At 47.9% G+C, this 16,248-nt stretch overlaps 1 protein-coding gene across 7 annotated transcripts in view; it reads left to right on the top strand.

The window, feature by feature from the left end:
• EHMT1 (euchromatic histone lysine methyltransferase 1) overlaps positions 1 to 16,248 on the top strand; it is a 107,092-nt gene that overhangs the window by 30,230 nt on the left and 60,614 nt on the right. Inside the window, exon 2 of one of the 7 annotated variants that reach the window (XM_058853660.1) lies at positions 13,975 to 14,267. The exons of 2 other annotated variants lie outside the window; for them this stretch is intronic. In XM_058853660.1, coding sequence (XP_058709643.1) covers positions 14,205 to 14,267 — 63 coding nt within the window. In that variant the 5' untranslated portion in view covers positions 13,975 to 14,204. Of the gene's footprint in view, positions 1 to 5,453; positions 5,473 to 8,264; positions 8,319 to 8,578; positions 8,601 to 8,964; positions 8,984 to 13,974; positions 14,268 to 16,248 lie in introns of those variants that run through there. 4 more of the 7 variants (XM_058853674.1, XM_058853666.1, XM_058853672.1 and 1 more) reach the window with 4 other exon arrangements.

The raw sequence follows: 16,248 nt of genomic DNA, 5'->3' as shown, positions 1-16,248 counted from the left end.
AGGGCAAGTCCTTCTTCCTGCTTTAATGCAGCCATGCCAAGGAGGGAATTTGCAGTTGGGAATGTGGGAGGGGGTGGCACAAAGAGCCATGAAACTCTGCCTGTGCCCTGGGACATGGGGATATAGAAAATAATACATATATCATATATCCTGGTACCTGGGATATAGAAAATAATACATATATCATATATCCTGGGACATGTGATATAGAAAATAATACATATATCATATATCCTGGGACATGTGATATAGAAAATAATACATATATATCCTGGTACATGTGATATAGAAAATAATACATATATCATATATCCTGGTACCTGGGATATAGAAAATAATACATATATCATATGTCCTGGTACATGTGATATAGAAAATATCCCCATGGGAGGGTTTCTGATGGGGCAGGAGGGGCTGTTTGATTTTAAATCTGACCCATTGCCAAAGCAATTCTACACTGGTGCCTTTGTAACCCTCATTTAAAGTTAAAAATGAGGGGAGTGGGGTATATGGTTTATAAAAGGTTTTGGGGCTTTTTGAATGGCACCTTGTGCTGCATCAAAATGAGCTCAGAGCAGGATGATTCTGCCTGTACCTGTGTGTGATTTGATAGCATTCACACCTCTTTGTTGTCAGACATCAAAAGGGTGGGAGGTTGGTAGGCTCGAAATTCAAACAAGTTTGACTTTCCCTTTTTAGTATAAAGTTCATATTTTCTGTGGGATGGTTCTGCAGCTTTGTTTAAAAAAATAACAAACCACAACAAATCAAAAACCCCTCCAAACCCTGAATTCAGTGCAATTTTCTTTATTCTTTTAATTTCAAGCATATGCAAATCTATATATATGTATATATATATAAAAGTCAAGCTATATATATATATAACTATCTGATGATAAATGGGGTTGGTTAATGATTCATGATGGAAGAAAGCAAGCACAGAAATAAGGCACAGTGGAATGGGGTCACTGCTGAAAATGTCTTTGCTAAAGCAAATGGGAGCGCTGGGGAGGGCAGGCAGAGCTCCAGAGTGGGAAGGGAATCAGCACAATCCCAATTTTGGCTGGGTTTTGTGGCTCTGGAAGGCAGCACATGGAGGGTCCCACCAACACTGAGGGAACGTGTTCAGGGCTGGGAAGGGGCTGGAGAATTCCTGAGGGAGCTGGGAAGGGATGGAGAATTCCTGAGGGAGCTGGGAAGGGATGGAGAATTCCTGAGGGAGCTGGGGAAGGGCTGGAGAATTCCTGAGGGAGCTGGGAAGGGGCTGGAGAATCCCTGAGGGAGCTGGGAAGGGGCTGGAGAATTCCTGAGGGAGCTGGGAAGGGATGGAGAATTCCTGAGGGAGCTGGGAAGGGGCTGGAGAATTCCTGAGGGAGCTGGGAAAGCTCAGCCTGGAGCAAAGGAGGCTCAGGGGGAATTTCTGGCTCTGCACAAGTCCCTGGCAGGAGGGGACAGCCCCAGGGAACAGGGACAGGAGGAGAGGGAGCAGCCTCAGGATGAACAGCAGCAGGAATTTCCTCCTGGAAATGATTCTTCAGTGGTTGCCAACCATTGGAACAGGCAGAGTGTTCAAACATGTCCCCAAGAGCTTGGGGACATGGGTTAGTGGTGGCCTTAGGGCTGGGGGAATGTTGGGACCTGATGATCTCAGGGGATTTTTCAGACATTAATGACTCTGTGAACTTTGGGAGGTTTGATTTAGCAGTAGAGCCTGGGTTTTTTGAAGGGGGGCAGCTGGGGCACTCACTGGGATGTGGTGAGCAAAGGGAGGTGTCAGTGCCACCCCTGTTTTACCCACCAGCTTTATTTTTATTATTTGCTGCAAGGGATCTTTCTCTTCATCTTTAAGTTGGGTTCCTGGTTTTGCTGCACTGATACTTGCTTAACAGTTCATTTTCCATGTGGGATAAGGGCAGCTGTTTGAAAACTGAATTTTCTGATGGGATGCAACACGTGTTTAATAGTGAAGCATCATTAGCTGGGCAGGACAAGTTAGGCCAAACTTGTAGAAAAATCTCCTTATAGAAATCTCCTATAAAAAAAGTCTGGAGAAGGATCATCCTGCAGGCTGTGGGTGTGAGGAGTGCTCTGTGGGGAAGCCTGGAGATCTCCCTCTGCTCCTGGGGCTGGCTGTGTCTCCTCAGCTGGCAGGGAATCCTGGAGATCTTTTTTCAAGGGCCCTGCTCTGCCTCCCTGGCTGGTTTTTCTTGGCTTTTGCACGAAAACACGGCTGCAGCTCCATTCCCCAAGTGCAGCAGAGTCATTATCAAAGCTGCCTTGGTGCACTGCTCTGGGCCTGGATTTGAGGTCATGATCCAGCTGCTGAAAAGTTTCATGTGAAACTCCAGAGTTACCAAGTTAATGGCTTGCAAAATTGCTGCAGGAAGGGAAGCTGACTCCAGCAGTCCTTGAGTTTGTTTAACTGGAGCTCAGGAGTGATCAAGGCTGGCATTTGGCTTCCTGTTGCAGAAGAGAAATACTCAGGATTTATTTTTTTCCTTATTTCCTGTCTTATTTTATTTTATATTTTATTTTATATTTTATATTTTATATTTTATATTTTATATTTTATATTTTATATTTTATATTTTATATTTTATATTTTATATTTTATATTTTATATTTTATTTATTTTATCTCTAGTGTTATCACCAAACCAGAACCAATGATTTCTGCTTCTTTTTCCTCTGGGGTGAGGCTGCATTAGAGTGGAAGAGAAACTTCCAGAGGTCCATCATTCTTTTGATGCACATTTGAATTCAGCAGATCAGCACTGGGAGGGAGAGTCTAGGCCCTGTACATCCCTTTGCTGTTTCTTATATAATAAAATACAAAATATAAAAATGGTCTTTTTTTTAAGTATGCAGAACTTCTCCCTGGTAGAATCCTGCCTTCCCTTGCTTTGCTTCCCAAGCAGATTCTGTTTCCTGTGGCCAAGAGTGGGCAGAGGAGGAATGGGGCTGCTGGGCAGACGCTCTGCAAAGTTCATCTTTCCCAATCTCTGGTTCACAGCTCTGAGAGCTGCTTGTTATTGCAGCATTTTGTGGTTGGTTTGGTTTTTTTCTTCCTAGTGTTTCACTGTATTTTGGGTCCTTCAGTTGAAAATGTTAACAAAATGAAGCTCTGTGCCTCCTTGTGAGGCAAATGAATGGGTTTTATATAGGGGGAAAATTGGAGGGAAGTTATTTTTGAAATAGTGGTTTAATTTTTGTTGTGAAACCACTGCCTGATTTTAAAGTGCACTGACCATTTGCCTCGTGCTGTAATGTCTGTACATGGGGAGGAGGTGTTCTTCTGGAAGAATGGTGTGGAGCTGTGTCAGGAGAGGTTTATGGAGATCAGGGCAAGGTTCTTCCCCCAGAGGCTGCTGGCACTGCCCAGGCTCCCCAGGGAATGGGCACGGCCCCGAGGCTGCCAGAGCTCCAGGGATGCCCAGGGTGGGATGTTGGGGGGTCTGGGCAGGGCCGGGAGCTGGGCTGGGTGATCCTGGTGGGGTCCCTTCAATTCAGGATATTCTGTGATTCTAAAAATAGATTTGAAAAACTTTATCTGAACTGGCCACCCAAAAATCAGTGTGTGACCCTGGATTTAAAACTTATTTTTTTGTTCTACAGAGCTTTCCTGTGGGAAAGCATCACAATGAACTCGCCAGTCTTAGCCTTGAGCTCCACATGCTGTCCTTGCCTCTGTCCTCCAGAATACAGCAAAGCTGTAGCATTGTGGCTCTGGGAGCCCAAGCAAATAGGATGGTTTAATGCTTTGGATATTAAAAGAAATCCCATGAATGTCACCCCAAATTCAAACCTGAGTTCAGAGGTCTCCAGCATCCATCAGCTCATTGTCCCTCCCACAGCTGCAATAGTTCAATTTGATAGGAAGTGCTGTCATCTCCCTCCCTTTCCAAGTTTCCTTTTGTTTGATCCCATCTTTTCAGCCAAACCTTTGCCAGGTGTTTCGTGCATCTGCATTAAAACCCCATAACGAGCTCATGCCCTTGCCCTGGGGGCTTTGACTTGCAGCCCAGTTATCTGACAAAACATTTCTAAGGAACTTCTCGGAATTTATTGCTCCTGTTGGTTGATTCCAATGTGTCTGACTCCTTTTATGAGTCTGGCCTGTGTCCTGGTGTCACAGATTCACCCACATGGCATCCACCCACTTTCAAACTTGGCAACCAGCATAAAGAGCTCCTTAGTGATTGCAAGATCACTGTTCTGCATAAATATTTCCCCTCCCCTCCAAAAACACGTTGGTTAAGGGAATATCAGGCAGAGGGAGAAAATACTGATGTGTTTGTTACGTACATTATGCGGTTTGGGGTTTTCTGGTTGTTTTTAAATAATGGAGGATTTTATTCAAGGGAGCTTGAGGTGCTCAGACTTCACTGGAATTTCAATTTGACTCATCTCATCTGGGCTGTCCAAACACATTCCTTGCTGGCCCAGCTTGGCCAGTTGAGGTGACTCAGTAAATCAGCAGCTGAGCATGACTTCACATCGAGTTCTCCTGTACCCTGTTCCTATGCTCCATACTTTTGTGAAGGACCACTCCAGAAATTTTTGGCAGTTAACTCTCCAAACCTTGATTTTAAATTGATTAAAAATGGATACATTAATATTGCCTGCTATTCCCATCTTTTATTATAAATTGCTTTATTAAGACCTAATTATTGTTACAATATCCCTAAGCAAATCACCATGTATCTATCAGGCTTTTTTTTAATGGTGATGTTTAGATGTTTTTTCAGTATCTGCTTTGCTTTTGATCAGGAAGAGCTAGATGGCTTTTCTTGTTCTTCCCCCAGAAGTCATTCAATAGTCTCCAAAACTCCTTCAGGCTGTGGCATTGGTTGGAATGAAATTCAGTAAATTGCTGTACTTGGGAAAGGATGCACATTGCTGGTAGTCTGGGGGATTTGTTTCCAGGATTCCTTGACAGCAGCAAGATTGGAACCTTGAGCTGGTGGTGCTGAGTGCTCTTCAAGTCAATGGACTGAAAAAAACATTGAATTTTTCAAGCCTGAGGGCGGGACCCTGTGGAGTTCTGCTGGACATTTGCAGGGTTTGGGGTTTTTATGGTACTTTTTGTTTACAGATTGCCCTCCAGGTGATTGATTGGTCCTACTGTGGGCATGTGGAAGAGGAGAGCAAGGCTGCTCTGTCAGGAAAGTGACCTTGTCAAGCTTGGAACTCCTTTGGAATACCTGGAATGCTGGAGTGCAAGGCCTGAAGTGTGAAACATCCACAGTTCATATCAGATTTAGTGCTGGCCATTCAGTCCAGCAACAACTCTGGGATTCTCCAGGGACAGGGAATGGCGAGGCTTTGTCCCTTATGTGGAGGAAGGAGGATTTTCTTGCTCCTGTCACCTCCTGTTTGTGCAGCTCCCGTGGCTTTTTCTACCCAGTGATCCCATCAGGAACAGGAGAAGTTTGGAGCTCTGTTCCCTTGGATGTAAAGGTCACCTTCTCAGGTAGAGATTGCAACCCAACCTCAGCCCAGGCACGCTGGGAATGACCTCTGGGAGGGCATTTGAGGAGCCATAATTTTATTTGCTGTTTCCTTGTGTCCGTTTTTCGCCATTTCTGACGGATTTGTGAGAGGTGCTAAACTCTGGAGGGTGGGGGCACTGATTCCCTTTGTAAATGAGCCTATGGATAACTCAGCTCTGACACTTTTGCCCTCCCTCCCGTTTCACGCCCTCGCAGAGAGGTTGTGTGTCACTGCTTAAGGATTTACTGCCTTCCCCAGGAGGATCTGGTGGGAGTGGGTCTGGGAGAAGAGTTATGGCTGCACAGAAGGTCTGGCTTCCCACTTCCCTACCGTGTGTCTGGGGGAAAAGTTGGGCTTAAAACTGCCAGAACATATCTACAAGATGTTAGCACTTTTGTATTTTATGAAGCTTGTGTTGACTCTTCAGCCTTTGTTGGAGGCAGGTGTGTTTGAGCTGTGTCTTTTGGAGCGATGTGGCAGGAGCAGGACAGCATTTCCCTCTTAGATTGCTCCTCTTTGGGACCCACCATCCCTAGCACAGGCTAAGGAAATCACTCTGGGTTTTGCTGGTTTTTTTCTACCTGTCCCCAAGGAAACAATACAAATGCTATGCCTCGAGTGTGCATCCATCGAGGGAAAACGGGATTTTTAAATAGTAATGAACTCTGGTTTTCCCTTAGTGCAGTAAACCAATGGTTCATTAGTGAAATACATTAATAATTCTCTTATGAACCCTGTTGGTAGGTGAATCTGCTTTAATTCCTTTGTATCAACAAGAGCTGCAGGTATGGATGTCTTCGCTACATAAAATAAAAAAAAGGGAAGAAAGCAATGCTTGCAAATTGGTCTTTGTTTCCAAGGAAACAAATTTGACATGCTTGAGCTGTGCGAGATGCAAACACCGCTCCATTCAGCAGACATGCCTCAGGATTTTATGGTCTGAATATTATTTTTAAACTACCTCCAATTTCCAGGCAAGGCAGAGGATGGGAATAGAATTTGTTGGCAGGGTTTATCAATCAGTGAAGGCTCTGGGCGGTGTCTGGGATTGCCCAGGGTGGCGCGGAGGGAATTGATCCTGCTCTGGGAACAGAGGGCTCTGATGAACCCCCTGGGAAGGGCCAGCCTGGGGCCAAATGGCCTTTGGTGATCCTTCAGCAGGAGGAGAGGTCTGAGAGGAGCACGCTGAAGTAATGTGGTTTATCCTGGGTCACTTTACCAAATGTTTTGTGCTCTAAAAATATTTTAGTAAAAAGCAGCTCGCCAGCGCTTGCCGTGCCAGGCTGCCTGGCGCTCCCGAGGCGGACACGGGCCCAAAGAATTTGCTAAAAAGCTGTGACTTGGTGTTGAGGACTGGGCTGAATTTATCAGGGAAGGGATGAGGGAACAAGATCATGAGTTGTTTGCGTAGTGCATCTGGCACAGATGTGCTGGGGCCTGATGAAAATCTTGGCGAGGACTTGGCTCGTGGTGTTGTACAGAACGGCTGTAGTGTTGTTGTGATTCCCTTGGAAGTTTTGTTCGGGAAAAAAGCTGGTTTAGTGTTCAGCTGCCACCCTGGTGTTTCCTGAAACACTGTGTTGATAAAGTCACTTGTTTTATTTTTGAATTTTCCTCCAGCTCCAGCTCTGGAGCAGACAGTGCTCCTGTTCCACGGGAAGCGAACATGGCTCGGCAGAGCACACACAATTCACGGATTTCAACATCCAGAGTTGGTTTTGGCCTAGGCCCAACATGAGGAACAGGATATATATGTTCCAACTTTGTTGGGATTGAATAACCAATTTTTGTCCTGGGAAAGCTTTACTTTTGCACTGTCTTTGCTTTGTGGGGTAGTTCAGTGAGCTGGAAGGGATCTGCAGGGGACATGCAAAGGATATGTGGGGAAATACAAGTTTTAAAGGAATAGTCCAGCTCCTGTGCACATCACTCAGAGTATGCAGGGCTTTATTCCCCAGGTGTGCTCTGACATTGTGTGTCTTTCATATTTTGTTGCTTGAAAACCTGGGAAAGATTTAAGAAAAATATCCTCTATTAATTCTTCCTTGAAACAGTCCTACTGCATCGAGGGGACAAGGCAATGATGGAGGAATTGCAGAGCTGAAGAGTGAAAAACAAACCTCTCTTAAAATTCAGGTCCTTAGGAAAGCATAGCATGACGTGTGTTACACTGCAGTCTCTTTTCCTCTCTTTCATCCTGCTGTTTAACTTCCTTGCAAATGGAGTTAAAATAACCTTCAAGGAGTTCAGGGTAGACTGGGGTAGGTTTAGCTTTAAGATGGCTGAGAAGCACTATTTGCATTGCCAGCTAAAAGCCTTACTTGAAGCCCGTTGAGGGAAAAAATAATATTAATGGCATTTCATGAAAATATTGTAATTTGTGGAAGGCCCAGAGTGACAAATTGGCTGGTTTGAATGTCACTGGGAAATGCTCCTTTTGCACAAGGCTTGCCTGAGACAGGATTTTCCTTGCTTTTGTTCTAAAACAAGATGCTCGCTGCCTAAAAATGCCTGTGATCCCCGCAGCGAGAGCTTCGCCTCCTTGACAAGAGGATGGGAAGAGGAAGGTTGGCCGGATCGGGATGAATCCTGCACCTTTTTTATTTTTTTTTCTCCCCCCTCTTTTTTTTTTTTTTTTTTTTTTTTTTGTTGCTAATGACACTTCCTTATGCTTACATTTCATTAAAGCTCTGAAATGGCTGAAGATCAGCCCGTACTGAGCATGCTCCGGGGTGGAGGCTGCACCCATGGAGTGAGATGGATTTGTGGCTGGAGGAGGGATAGGCCTGGAGTCAGGACCTGGAGGGACCCGCAGCCGGGATGGAGGTAGGGCAAATCCATCCCTTCCTTGCCGTGCCCCTGGGCTGGGGCAGCCAGGAGACCGGATGGAGAGCAAACTGTTGGAATTGATTCAAAAAGCAGCGCAGTTAAACCACTGACACGAGATGGCTTCAAACGCTTCCTGCGGATCTGCGGGGAGGGGTTTGGAGCGGTGACCTTTGCCGGCCGGCTGGCCAGCGTGGAGAAGGGACCTGTGCAACGTCAGGGTGGTGACACGAGGTGACAGCAGGCAGGGGCTGCTCCAGGGCTGAGCCTTCATATTGGCAGGCACGTGATCGCGTCTCGTCGTGAGCTCGGGCGCTAATTATTATTAATGGGGGAACCTCGCAGGGCTCAGACCTGCTCGGAGCGGTTTCAACCCAGATCCGTCTGGGACTGTGGGAGGGTGAAAGAATGTTAAACTCAAACTCCCCTCTTTCAGACTTATTTTGCATTCCAGTGGTGGCAAACAAACCTTGCCACATCAGGTCCTCCAAAGTGGCATGGAGAGGAGGGAATGTGCACGTTTATTCCTTCGGCTGAGAGTTTTTTCTGTGCTCCTTGCAGGGGTTCACGGTGTTGGTGAGTGGGTTTGGGGGAAGGCAGCGCGAGTTGTGCTCGGTTGGGCTCTTGGATTTCACTTTTTCCAAGGAATGTGTAAGCACCAGCAGGTATGTGCTGCATGAGCCGATTGACTCCAGTTGTTGTACAAGCACGCTGCGTGCTGAGGTGCCAATAAAACATTTACATTGGCTCTGGATGTTTGTGTTAGTGAGGTGTAGGGGAGCTTTGGGTTGGTGTGGAGCAGGGGGACATCAGCTCCCTGTGACCTGTCCCCTCACACGTGGCGGTGTGGCACGGGGGGCACAGCCCTGTTGTGGCCTGCTGTTGGTACAGGTAAGGCGAGGGGTTTGCTCTGTCAGCGCTGTGAATCCTTGGGTGGCACAGAGTTACTGACTTTGTGAGCAGAGATCTCTGTGATCACAGGCTGGCTGTGTGCTGTAAGGTACATCAACTCTTCCTCCAGGGCACCTCTGGCCGCTTTTCACAGCGTGGTTCGGGGGGTGGCTGGAATAGATTTGATTTTATTGCTGTGTCCCAAGTGATGGGCACTCTGCATGATGAGTCACTTCATTACCTGAAGTAACTTGCCTGTTTATTGCCTGGTTCCATCTTTCTTGTGAACCCAACTCTTCCTGGGTGCTTTCTGGGCCTGTTTTGCTCCATCAGCCCTGTGCTGAGCTGGTGACCAGCTTGCTTACTGGGCTGGCTTTTATGTTCCCTGCAGAAAATCCTGCTGGAGCCCAGCTTGCTGGCCAGGCAGAACTTCTCCTGCTCTTTAATGGTCACTGGCTTGTTTATGGCTGGATGAACGCACAAAGAGAAGCGTTTCTGTAAAACAAACAGCATTGTGATCGTACAGCTGGAGGGAAAAGGGGTTGATTTTCTTTGGCTCAGATGGGGGCTGCCTTTATGGCTTTGCAGAATTCACCCCCTTGGCTTTTCCTCCTTGTGTGACTCTGGCAGCGGAGGCGATCTCAGCCCCAAGTTTTCATGTAAGGCCTGGTTCTCTTGATGAGGAAATTTGACTTAATCAGTTTCAGCTGCTGGAAACCCACTGGCGTGCTCGTTCCTATTGTGCTGTGGGAAGGTGTAAGGTAGCCTTAAAGACCCACTGCCACCTTATGGCAGTTGCTGAGAAGCAGCGTCTGTGGAGCCAATTCCGTACACACATCATGCTCGCTCTATTTCTCCGCTCCTCTTAACCAGGGATATTTGCATGGAGGCAGGAGCTTTGTTTTTACAGAGTTCATCTGCGCCTTCTGTTCCTTGCAGAAATTTGATAAAGCCAGCAGGATGGCTGGGAGAGCCATCAACAGGCGCTGTTCCATAGGAGCTCATGATCTGGGGAGAGACACAAAGGCTTTGTGGAGCACTGCTTCTCCTCCAGTGAAGGACTTGCTTATTTTCATGGCAGTGCCTTAATCCTTTTAAAAAATAGGTGTGAGGTCAAAGAACAGGGCCACGCTGAACACGTGAGGCTTGCTGGCAGGATCTCCAGCGCTGGTTGCAGCAGGAGGAGGAGGAGGAGGATGGAATGTGCACAGCCATTTTCCCAGGGCACTGCAGGATGGCTTTGCACTGACAAATGGGGCCAGTGTCCTCAAATAAACCAATAAAACCTTGGTCTGTGGAGCAGTGAGTGTGCAGGGGGTAGAGAATGCTGGATTTAGGAGCCTTGTCCAGCAAGGCTGTGTTTGTACTGTAGGAGCTCTTGATGTGCCGTAGCTGAATGGAGTGGAGAAATGGTGGATTTAGAGCTCCAAAATAGAAGGAGCTGTGGTTACTGTAAGTTAAAGCTGAAGGAATTTATAATTGGGAACTGTTAGGAATACAGTATGTTCTAAATTACAGCTGTCTGGCCAATATGCTGCTAAATAAAGTTCTAGGATTGCCCTGTAAATGAAATATTCAACGCATATTCTTATCAAAACATAGCAACATCTCCCAGAGAGCTCACATCTCAATTGCTGTCCAAGAGGATATTTTTCCTTTTCCTTCTTTTTTTTTTTTTTTTTTTTTCCTTTTTAGCATATATGATTTACTCAATGCAGCATCTCAGGGAGCATTTCTTGTTTCCTATTAAGTAAATACAGTTTTCAACTCTGCTGGGGAAAAGGGGGGAGGAAGGGAGATGGCTTGGAAGCTTTGGGGGAATAAAACCAGGTTTTGAAAGCTAGGGAAAGTTCTGATTCCAAAAGATGCATTAATGACTGCCTGTTCTTTCAAAGCTCTTACCTGAGCCTGCAGGTGGACACTGGAGGGTGCTGGGGGTACCCAGTGTGTCCTGGGACATTGTGATTGAGAAATGTTGTTTGTAACAGTTGAAGAGCAAAAGGAAAGTTTGAATAGTGGTGGAGCTGGAGAATGGTTTACAGCAGTGCAGAAACAATCAGGATTCCAGCAGAAATGCTCATCTCATACCCAAATCCCTTCAATTTTTGAGATTGCTTCTGAGGAGGCTGGAAGGGAGCATCAGATTTGATCAACTGGAGGGTCTGCAAGTAGAGGAGCCTGATGGAAAAAAGGAAATAAGGAAAACCCTCTGTATTTTGCAGAGCTAAATATTGTTCTTCCTATAAAAAGAAAAACCTCCTTTTGCCTCCCACTTGGGCTTCCCCTGCAAGGGAGCTGTGAAAATGCTGGACTTAATGGTGTCATTAAGCAAGAGCCCTGAGGAACCTGGTGTCCTTTGTGAAGGGAGGTGTTTGTGCTGCTCCTTTCCTCCTGAAAATGCGGGATTTCTGAAAGGGGTGTTTGAGCCTTCAGTCAGAGAAGGGAGGCCAGAGACCCGTGGAATGAAAATACCCTGTAATCTGTGGGTCCTGGCAGGTTTGGAAAGGGGATGTCAGGCGTGGTGGGAAGGCTGCTGGAGGGCATTTGGGTTAAATAAAGGGCACAGCTTCTCAGGACACAGGCCTGTTCTCATCCTCCATCATCAGCAAAACCTCTTCCACAGGCAGCCTGGAAAAGGGACTGAGACTGCGGCTGTGCTGCATCCGACTCCCACCAAGGAGGGCAGGGGGGTCCCGGGCAGGAGGCACCTCTCCCACTGCTGATGGCTGTGCCCTGGCAGCTTCTCGCTCCTTCTGGATGACAGAAATGTGAGGTTTCACTGACTGACACCCAGGCATCCCCCGTGGCAGAGATGCTGCTACGGCGCCGATCGATCGCTTTACTCAAGTTGGTTGTTGAAGCATCTGCAGTGCCCTGATGAGCTCTGCTTTTTCCTTTTTGTTTTTAAACAGTGTTTAGTGCTTTCAAGGATGGCCATGAGATGTGAAAAGCGTCTCTGGTAGCATCTGCTCTCAGTGTATATTTAACCTCAGCAGTGAAAACATGTCTGGTGTGGAGATGCAGTGGGGAGGCTGCGGCTGTGCCGCTGTTCTCCGGCGTTATTTTATCTCAGAAAGGGAATGTTGACTGGGGTGGATCATTGACACTGCCTTTGTTAATATCTTCGTTTCTATTTCTGGGCTTTTAATGAAAGCTTGGTAATTTCATGCTGCAAGGAAGGGCAGCACGTCAACTGTTTTAAAGCCATCTTTGGTTTGAAGTACAGTAATCTTTTGATGCGGTGGATAATGCAACTTCTGTCTGCATAGCTGGGGTTTGTTGCTTTTGTTTGGGGATTTTTGAATTTGTCTTTAAATGAGTTACCTCTATACCTCTCAGTGACTGAGAGAAAGGCCAGGAAAATCTCATTTTGTGTATATTAAAACTTAAGATTCAGATCAAACGAAAACCCGGTGGGTGAAAGAGCGATCCTTTCTTTATACTGTCACCTCAAATACTCCTTGCCTATGAATTTCAATCATCTCGATTTAGCCTTGTGTGTTTTAACTGTTTAGTAGTGAAACTTCTCCAGAGCGTGGAGAGGAAAACAACATCCTCATGGCCAAGGGAGATCCGTAGCAGCTCTTTGCTGCTTTAATAATTGCAGCTCTGCAAATGTGCCTGGCCACGGTGGTGAAAGAGCTGCTGGGACTGGAGGAAACGTGGCTTGTGGAGGTTTCCAGCCATGGCTGTCGTGCTGTGCCGAGGCCTGGACTCGGTGCTGGGCAGGACAATCATCATCCCCAGGCTCCACCAAACCTCCCCATGGATTTGGATGGCTTTTTCCTCCCTCCAGTGCAGGCTGCTCCCTGCCCTCCCCTCCCCAGCTCACTGTCACACATTACACTCCACTCTCTTCGCTGTAGTTTCTCCTCTTAAAGAGAACTCTCCCTTCAGGAGGACGCTCTCCTGTGCTCTCCTCTTTTTGGAAAGCTGTTTTTCCTTTGGCCAAGAGCGCGCGGGTGGTGCCACGGGGCCATGGCGGAGTTTCCTCTTCCTCCTGGTCTCTTCCCCGAGGTTGCCGGCCGCCCTCCCCCTGCTCGGGGGGAGGTTCTCCAGCCTGACACCCGGCTCCAGCAGCCTCCTGCTCCTGCCTCCGATAAATGCCAGTCTTCCTTGAATCCCTTCCAGCCAAGCTCTGCTTACAGATGTTCCTGAGAGCTGCTCTGGCAGTTTTACTGGGAGCCTGAGCAGATATGAAGGTTGCCAAGAGTTTATGCTTAATTGTGAAATGGAACAGAGACAAACTACTTTTATTTTGAAGCTAAAATTTCTTCTGTTATCTTGCCTGGCTGGGCCAGTAGTATTGTAGGGTTTGACATAGGCTGAGCTTAGAGCTCCTGCACCTCGTAATGAACTATCCCTTCGTTAGGGTGAGGATGAGGATGGATCCATGAGGATGTCCCTTCATTCCATTCTCCCCTGCTTTTCCATGACTGTGTTTGTGATACCCTTTCAAAGTCAGTTGTACCAGGTCAGGTTATTAATGCCCAAAGTGAAAATGATCTCCCTTTCAGATCAGCATTTCGAATCTCGAAGACACTGTCTTGGACACTGCTCGCTGCATCAGTTTAACCCATGTGCCTTCATCCCAGCTCTCTGAGGTCGGGGGCTTTGCTGAGCACAACAAAATCAGCCCGGAGACATCCCCAAGCCACTCGCATCCCTCCCTGTCCCTCCTGCCTCTCCTTTTCCCACGGGCAAGTGCTACTCTTGAAGGCCACGAGACAGCACTCTGGTTTAAAAAGCTTTCTCTTTTTTTCAGGCGAGTGATCAGTTTTGAGGCCTGGCGCCCTGTCAGAAAGTTGACAGATGATCTGCATTACCGGTGCGTCCCGGGGATGCCCGGGATAATCGCGCTCCAATGGACGCCCTGGAGCCGGCAGGTTCTCTGTGAAATGGCTGCAGTGGAGGGAGCAGTGAAATGGGCTCTTCTGGGCATGCTCACTCTGTAGAGGGAGCTTTATCACATGAGCAGAAACTGAATCACTGCTCATGAGGATCTGGAATATGCAACTCTTGGAGTCTTCACCAGAAGAAGACAACAGCTGCCCGCAGGTACCGCAGGGGTCTGTCCACCTCCCGTGCCTGGCGAGGCCCTGGCAGGGCAGGCTGCGTCCTGCCGGGGAAGGAGAGGCCTTGGAGAGGAGGAGCAGAGGCCGGGGAAGCATGGCCGGGGCTGTTTGTTCATTTGTTTGGATATTCCTGCGTGTGGCCGCCCCGTGCGCGGGTGGGCAGGAGGGCTGGGGTGTCCCATCCCTGTGGGATCACCCATCCCGCTGGGATCGGTGTTCCATGGGCTCCGCACCCGGCAGCGCAAACCTCGGGCTTTGTTTCCTCCTGCCTTTCATTTGTCTCCTGGGGTGGGGAGGCTCGCTTGGGGTTGGTTTGGTTCTGGGGTTTTTTTTTTTTTTTGGTGTTTTTAGGATTTATCTGTGCTTTTTAAGTGTGAAGTTTCTGGAAAATTCTCCGAGGAGCCCTCCCTGCTTGTAGCTCTTAGAAGAAAAAGGAGCAAAGCCTGGGGTGCCCGAGCTGCTCGAAGACTGAACTTCTGAAGGGGAGGAGAGGGCCTGTGGCCACATGGCACCTCCTCTCTGGGTCTCTTTTGACAGCTTCTGCCTGTGGCTCACTTGGGTGGAGGCCAGAGGCAACAATATTTTACCAGGAAGAAACAATCCTGTTTTATTCTGGGGTGACTTCCTCCCCTCTCTCTTCTTTGTTTTGTTGGTTTGTTGTTTTTTTTTTTTCATAGTAGCAATCCAAGGAAACAGCTGATTAAAAGGAAACATCCCTGGTTGATTTCATGGCAGGAGGTCCATGCCTGCAACATATTTTAAAACTCAGCCCCCTGGTTTCTGCCCTTGCTGGTTTTTTGTTTGGGTTTTTTTTTTTTTTTCCTCTGTGATTTGTGTTAAGTGCAAGAACTGTTGGCTGCCACAGACCTCGGTGAGATTTGGGATGGACACAGAAGGTCCCAGGGCCGTGGAAGGCACGGACACCCCTGCAGAACACTGGCCTGAGCTTGCTGTGCTCCAGGGAGACCCTCAGAGCTGCAATGCAGGCACAATATTGAATTTTCAGTCAAGGAGCAAGATGTGAAGATGGCATTTAAAAGATTAGGGAGCTTACACAGGACAATCTGTGATACCTAATCTAAATATCTATCATGTCTCCACTGGACTATAAATGTGCTCCTTGTTCATCATCCAGAAGAAAAGGAAAAGGCATCAGAAGTCACGAGGGGAGAGATGAGATTTCTCTTTAACAGTGAAGAGCCGAGGCCTTGACTTGCTGCCTGAGCAGCTCCACCCAGGGAGGAAATGGGCTTTGGGTATGATGAAGGCTGAGGAGACAACCAAAAACCTGCTGAGGTGTGTGTGGTGTGCTCCTGTGTGCTGGTGGCCACGGTGACACCGGTGTGGCACCGGCTGAAAGCGCCCAACGCTCCGTCCCTGCCGGCGGGGCCCTCGGGAAGCATCTGCAGAGACGCAGAAAAGCCTGACCTACTTTGCAGGGAGGAGAGCTGCTGAGGTCTGGGCTTGGCACTGCTTCTCAGCAAGGGTTAAGAGACCAAAGTGGAGCCTTTGGGTCTTGGTTTTGTTCCGTTTCATGTATTTGACTGACTGTGCAGTGCCAGCACGAGCTCTTGCCCTTGTCCCAGAACATGTTTGGGTGGAACTGGGCTCTGTGGCACACATGGGGCATATTCCTGCAGCTCAGCCTCTGTGAGACCAGCCCTGGCCAGGGGGCAGAGGCAGCTCCATGTCCTGACTTCCCTGAGCTCTCCCATGTGGTGCCCATCTCCTAAGGAACGTGTGCACCTCATGCAGTGGCAGCGAGTTGTTTTATTCAGGTAAACAAGGAGTTTTAAGGAGCTTCCCTCTCCTGGCCAGCTGGTTTGGGGGAGGGCTGGCTTGGTTCCTGCTGCTCCTCTTTGTTTTCCTTTTGCTGCTTTTCCCTGAAGTTTTTCCTTCTCGCCTTCCTGCTCGTGGAGCTGAGAGTGGTCGAGGAATGGCCGCAGCGGGAGAGTGACCGTGTG

This window comes from Poecile atricapillus, chromosome 20 (genome assembly GCF_030490865.1).
Source record: "Poecile atricapillus isolate bPoeAtr1 chromosome 20, bPoeAtr1.hap1, whole genome shotgun sequence".
NCBI lineage: Eukaryota > Metazoa > Chordata > Aves > Passeriformes > Paridae > Poecile > Poecile atricapillus.
Note: the sequence above shows the minus strand (reverse complement) of the source record. Positions and strands in the feature narration are given on the sequence as shown.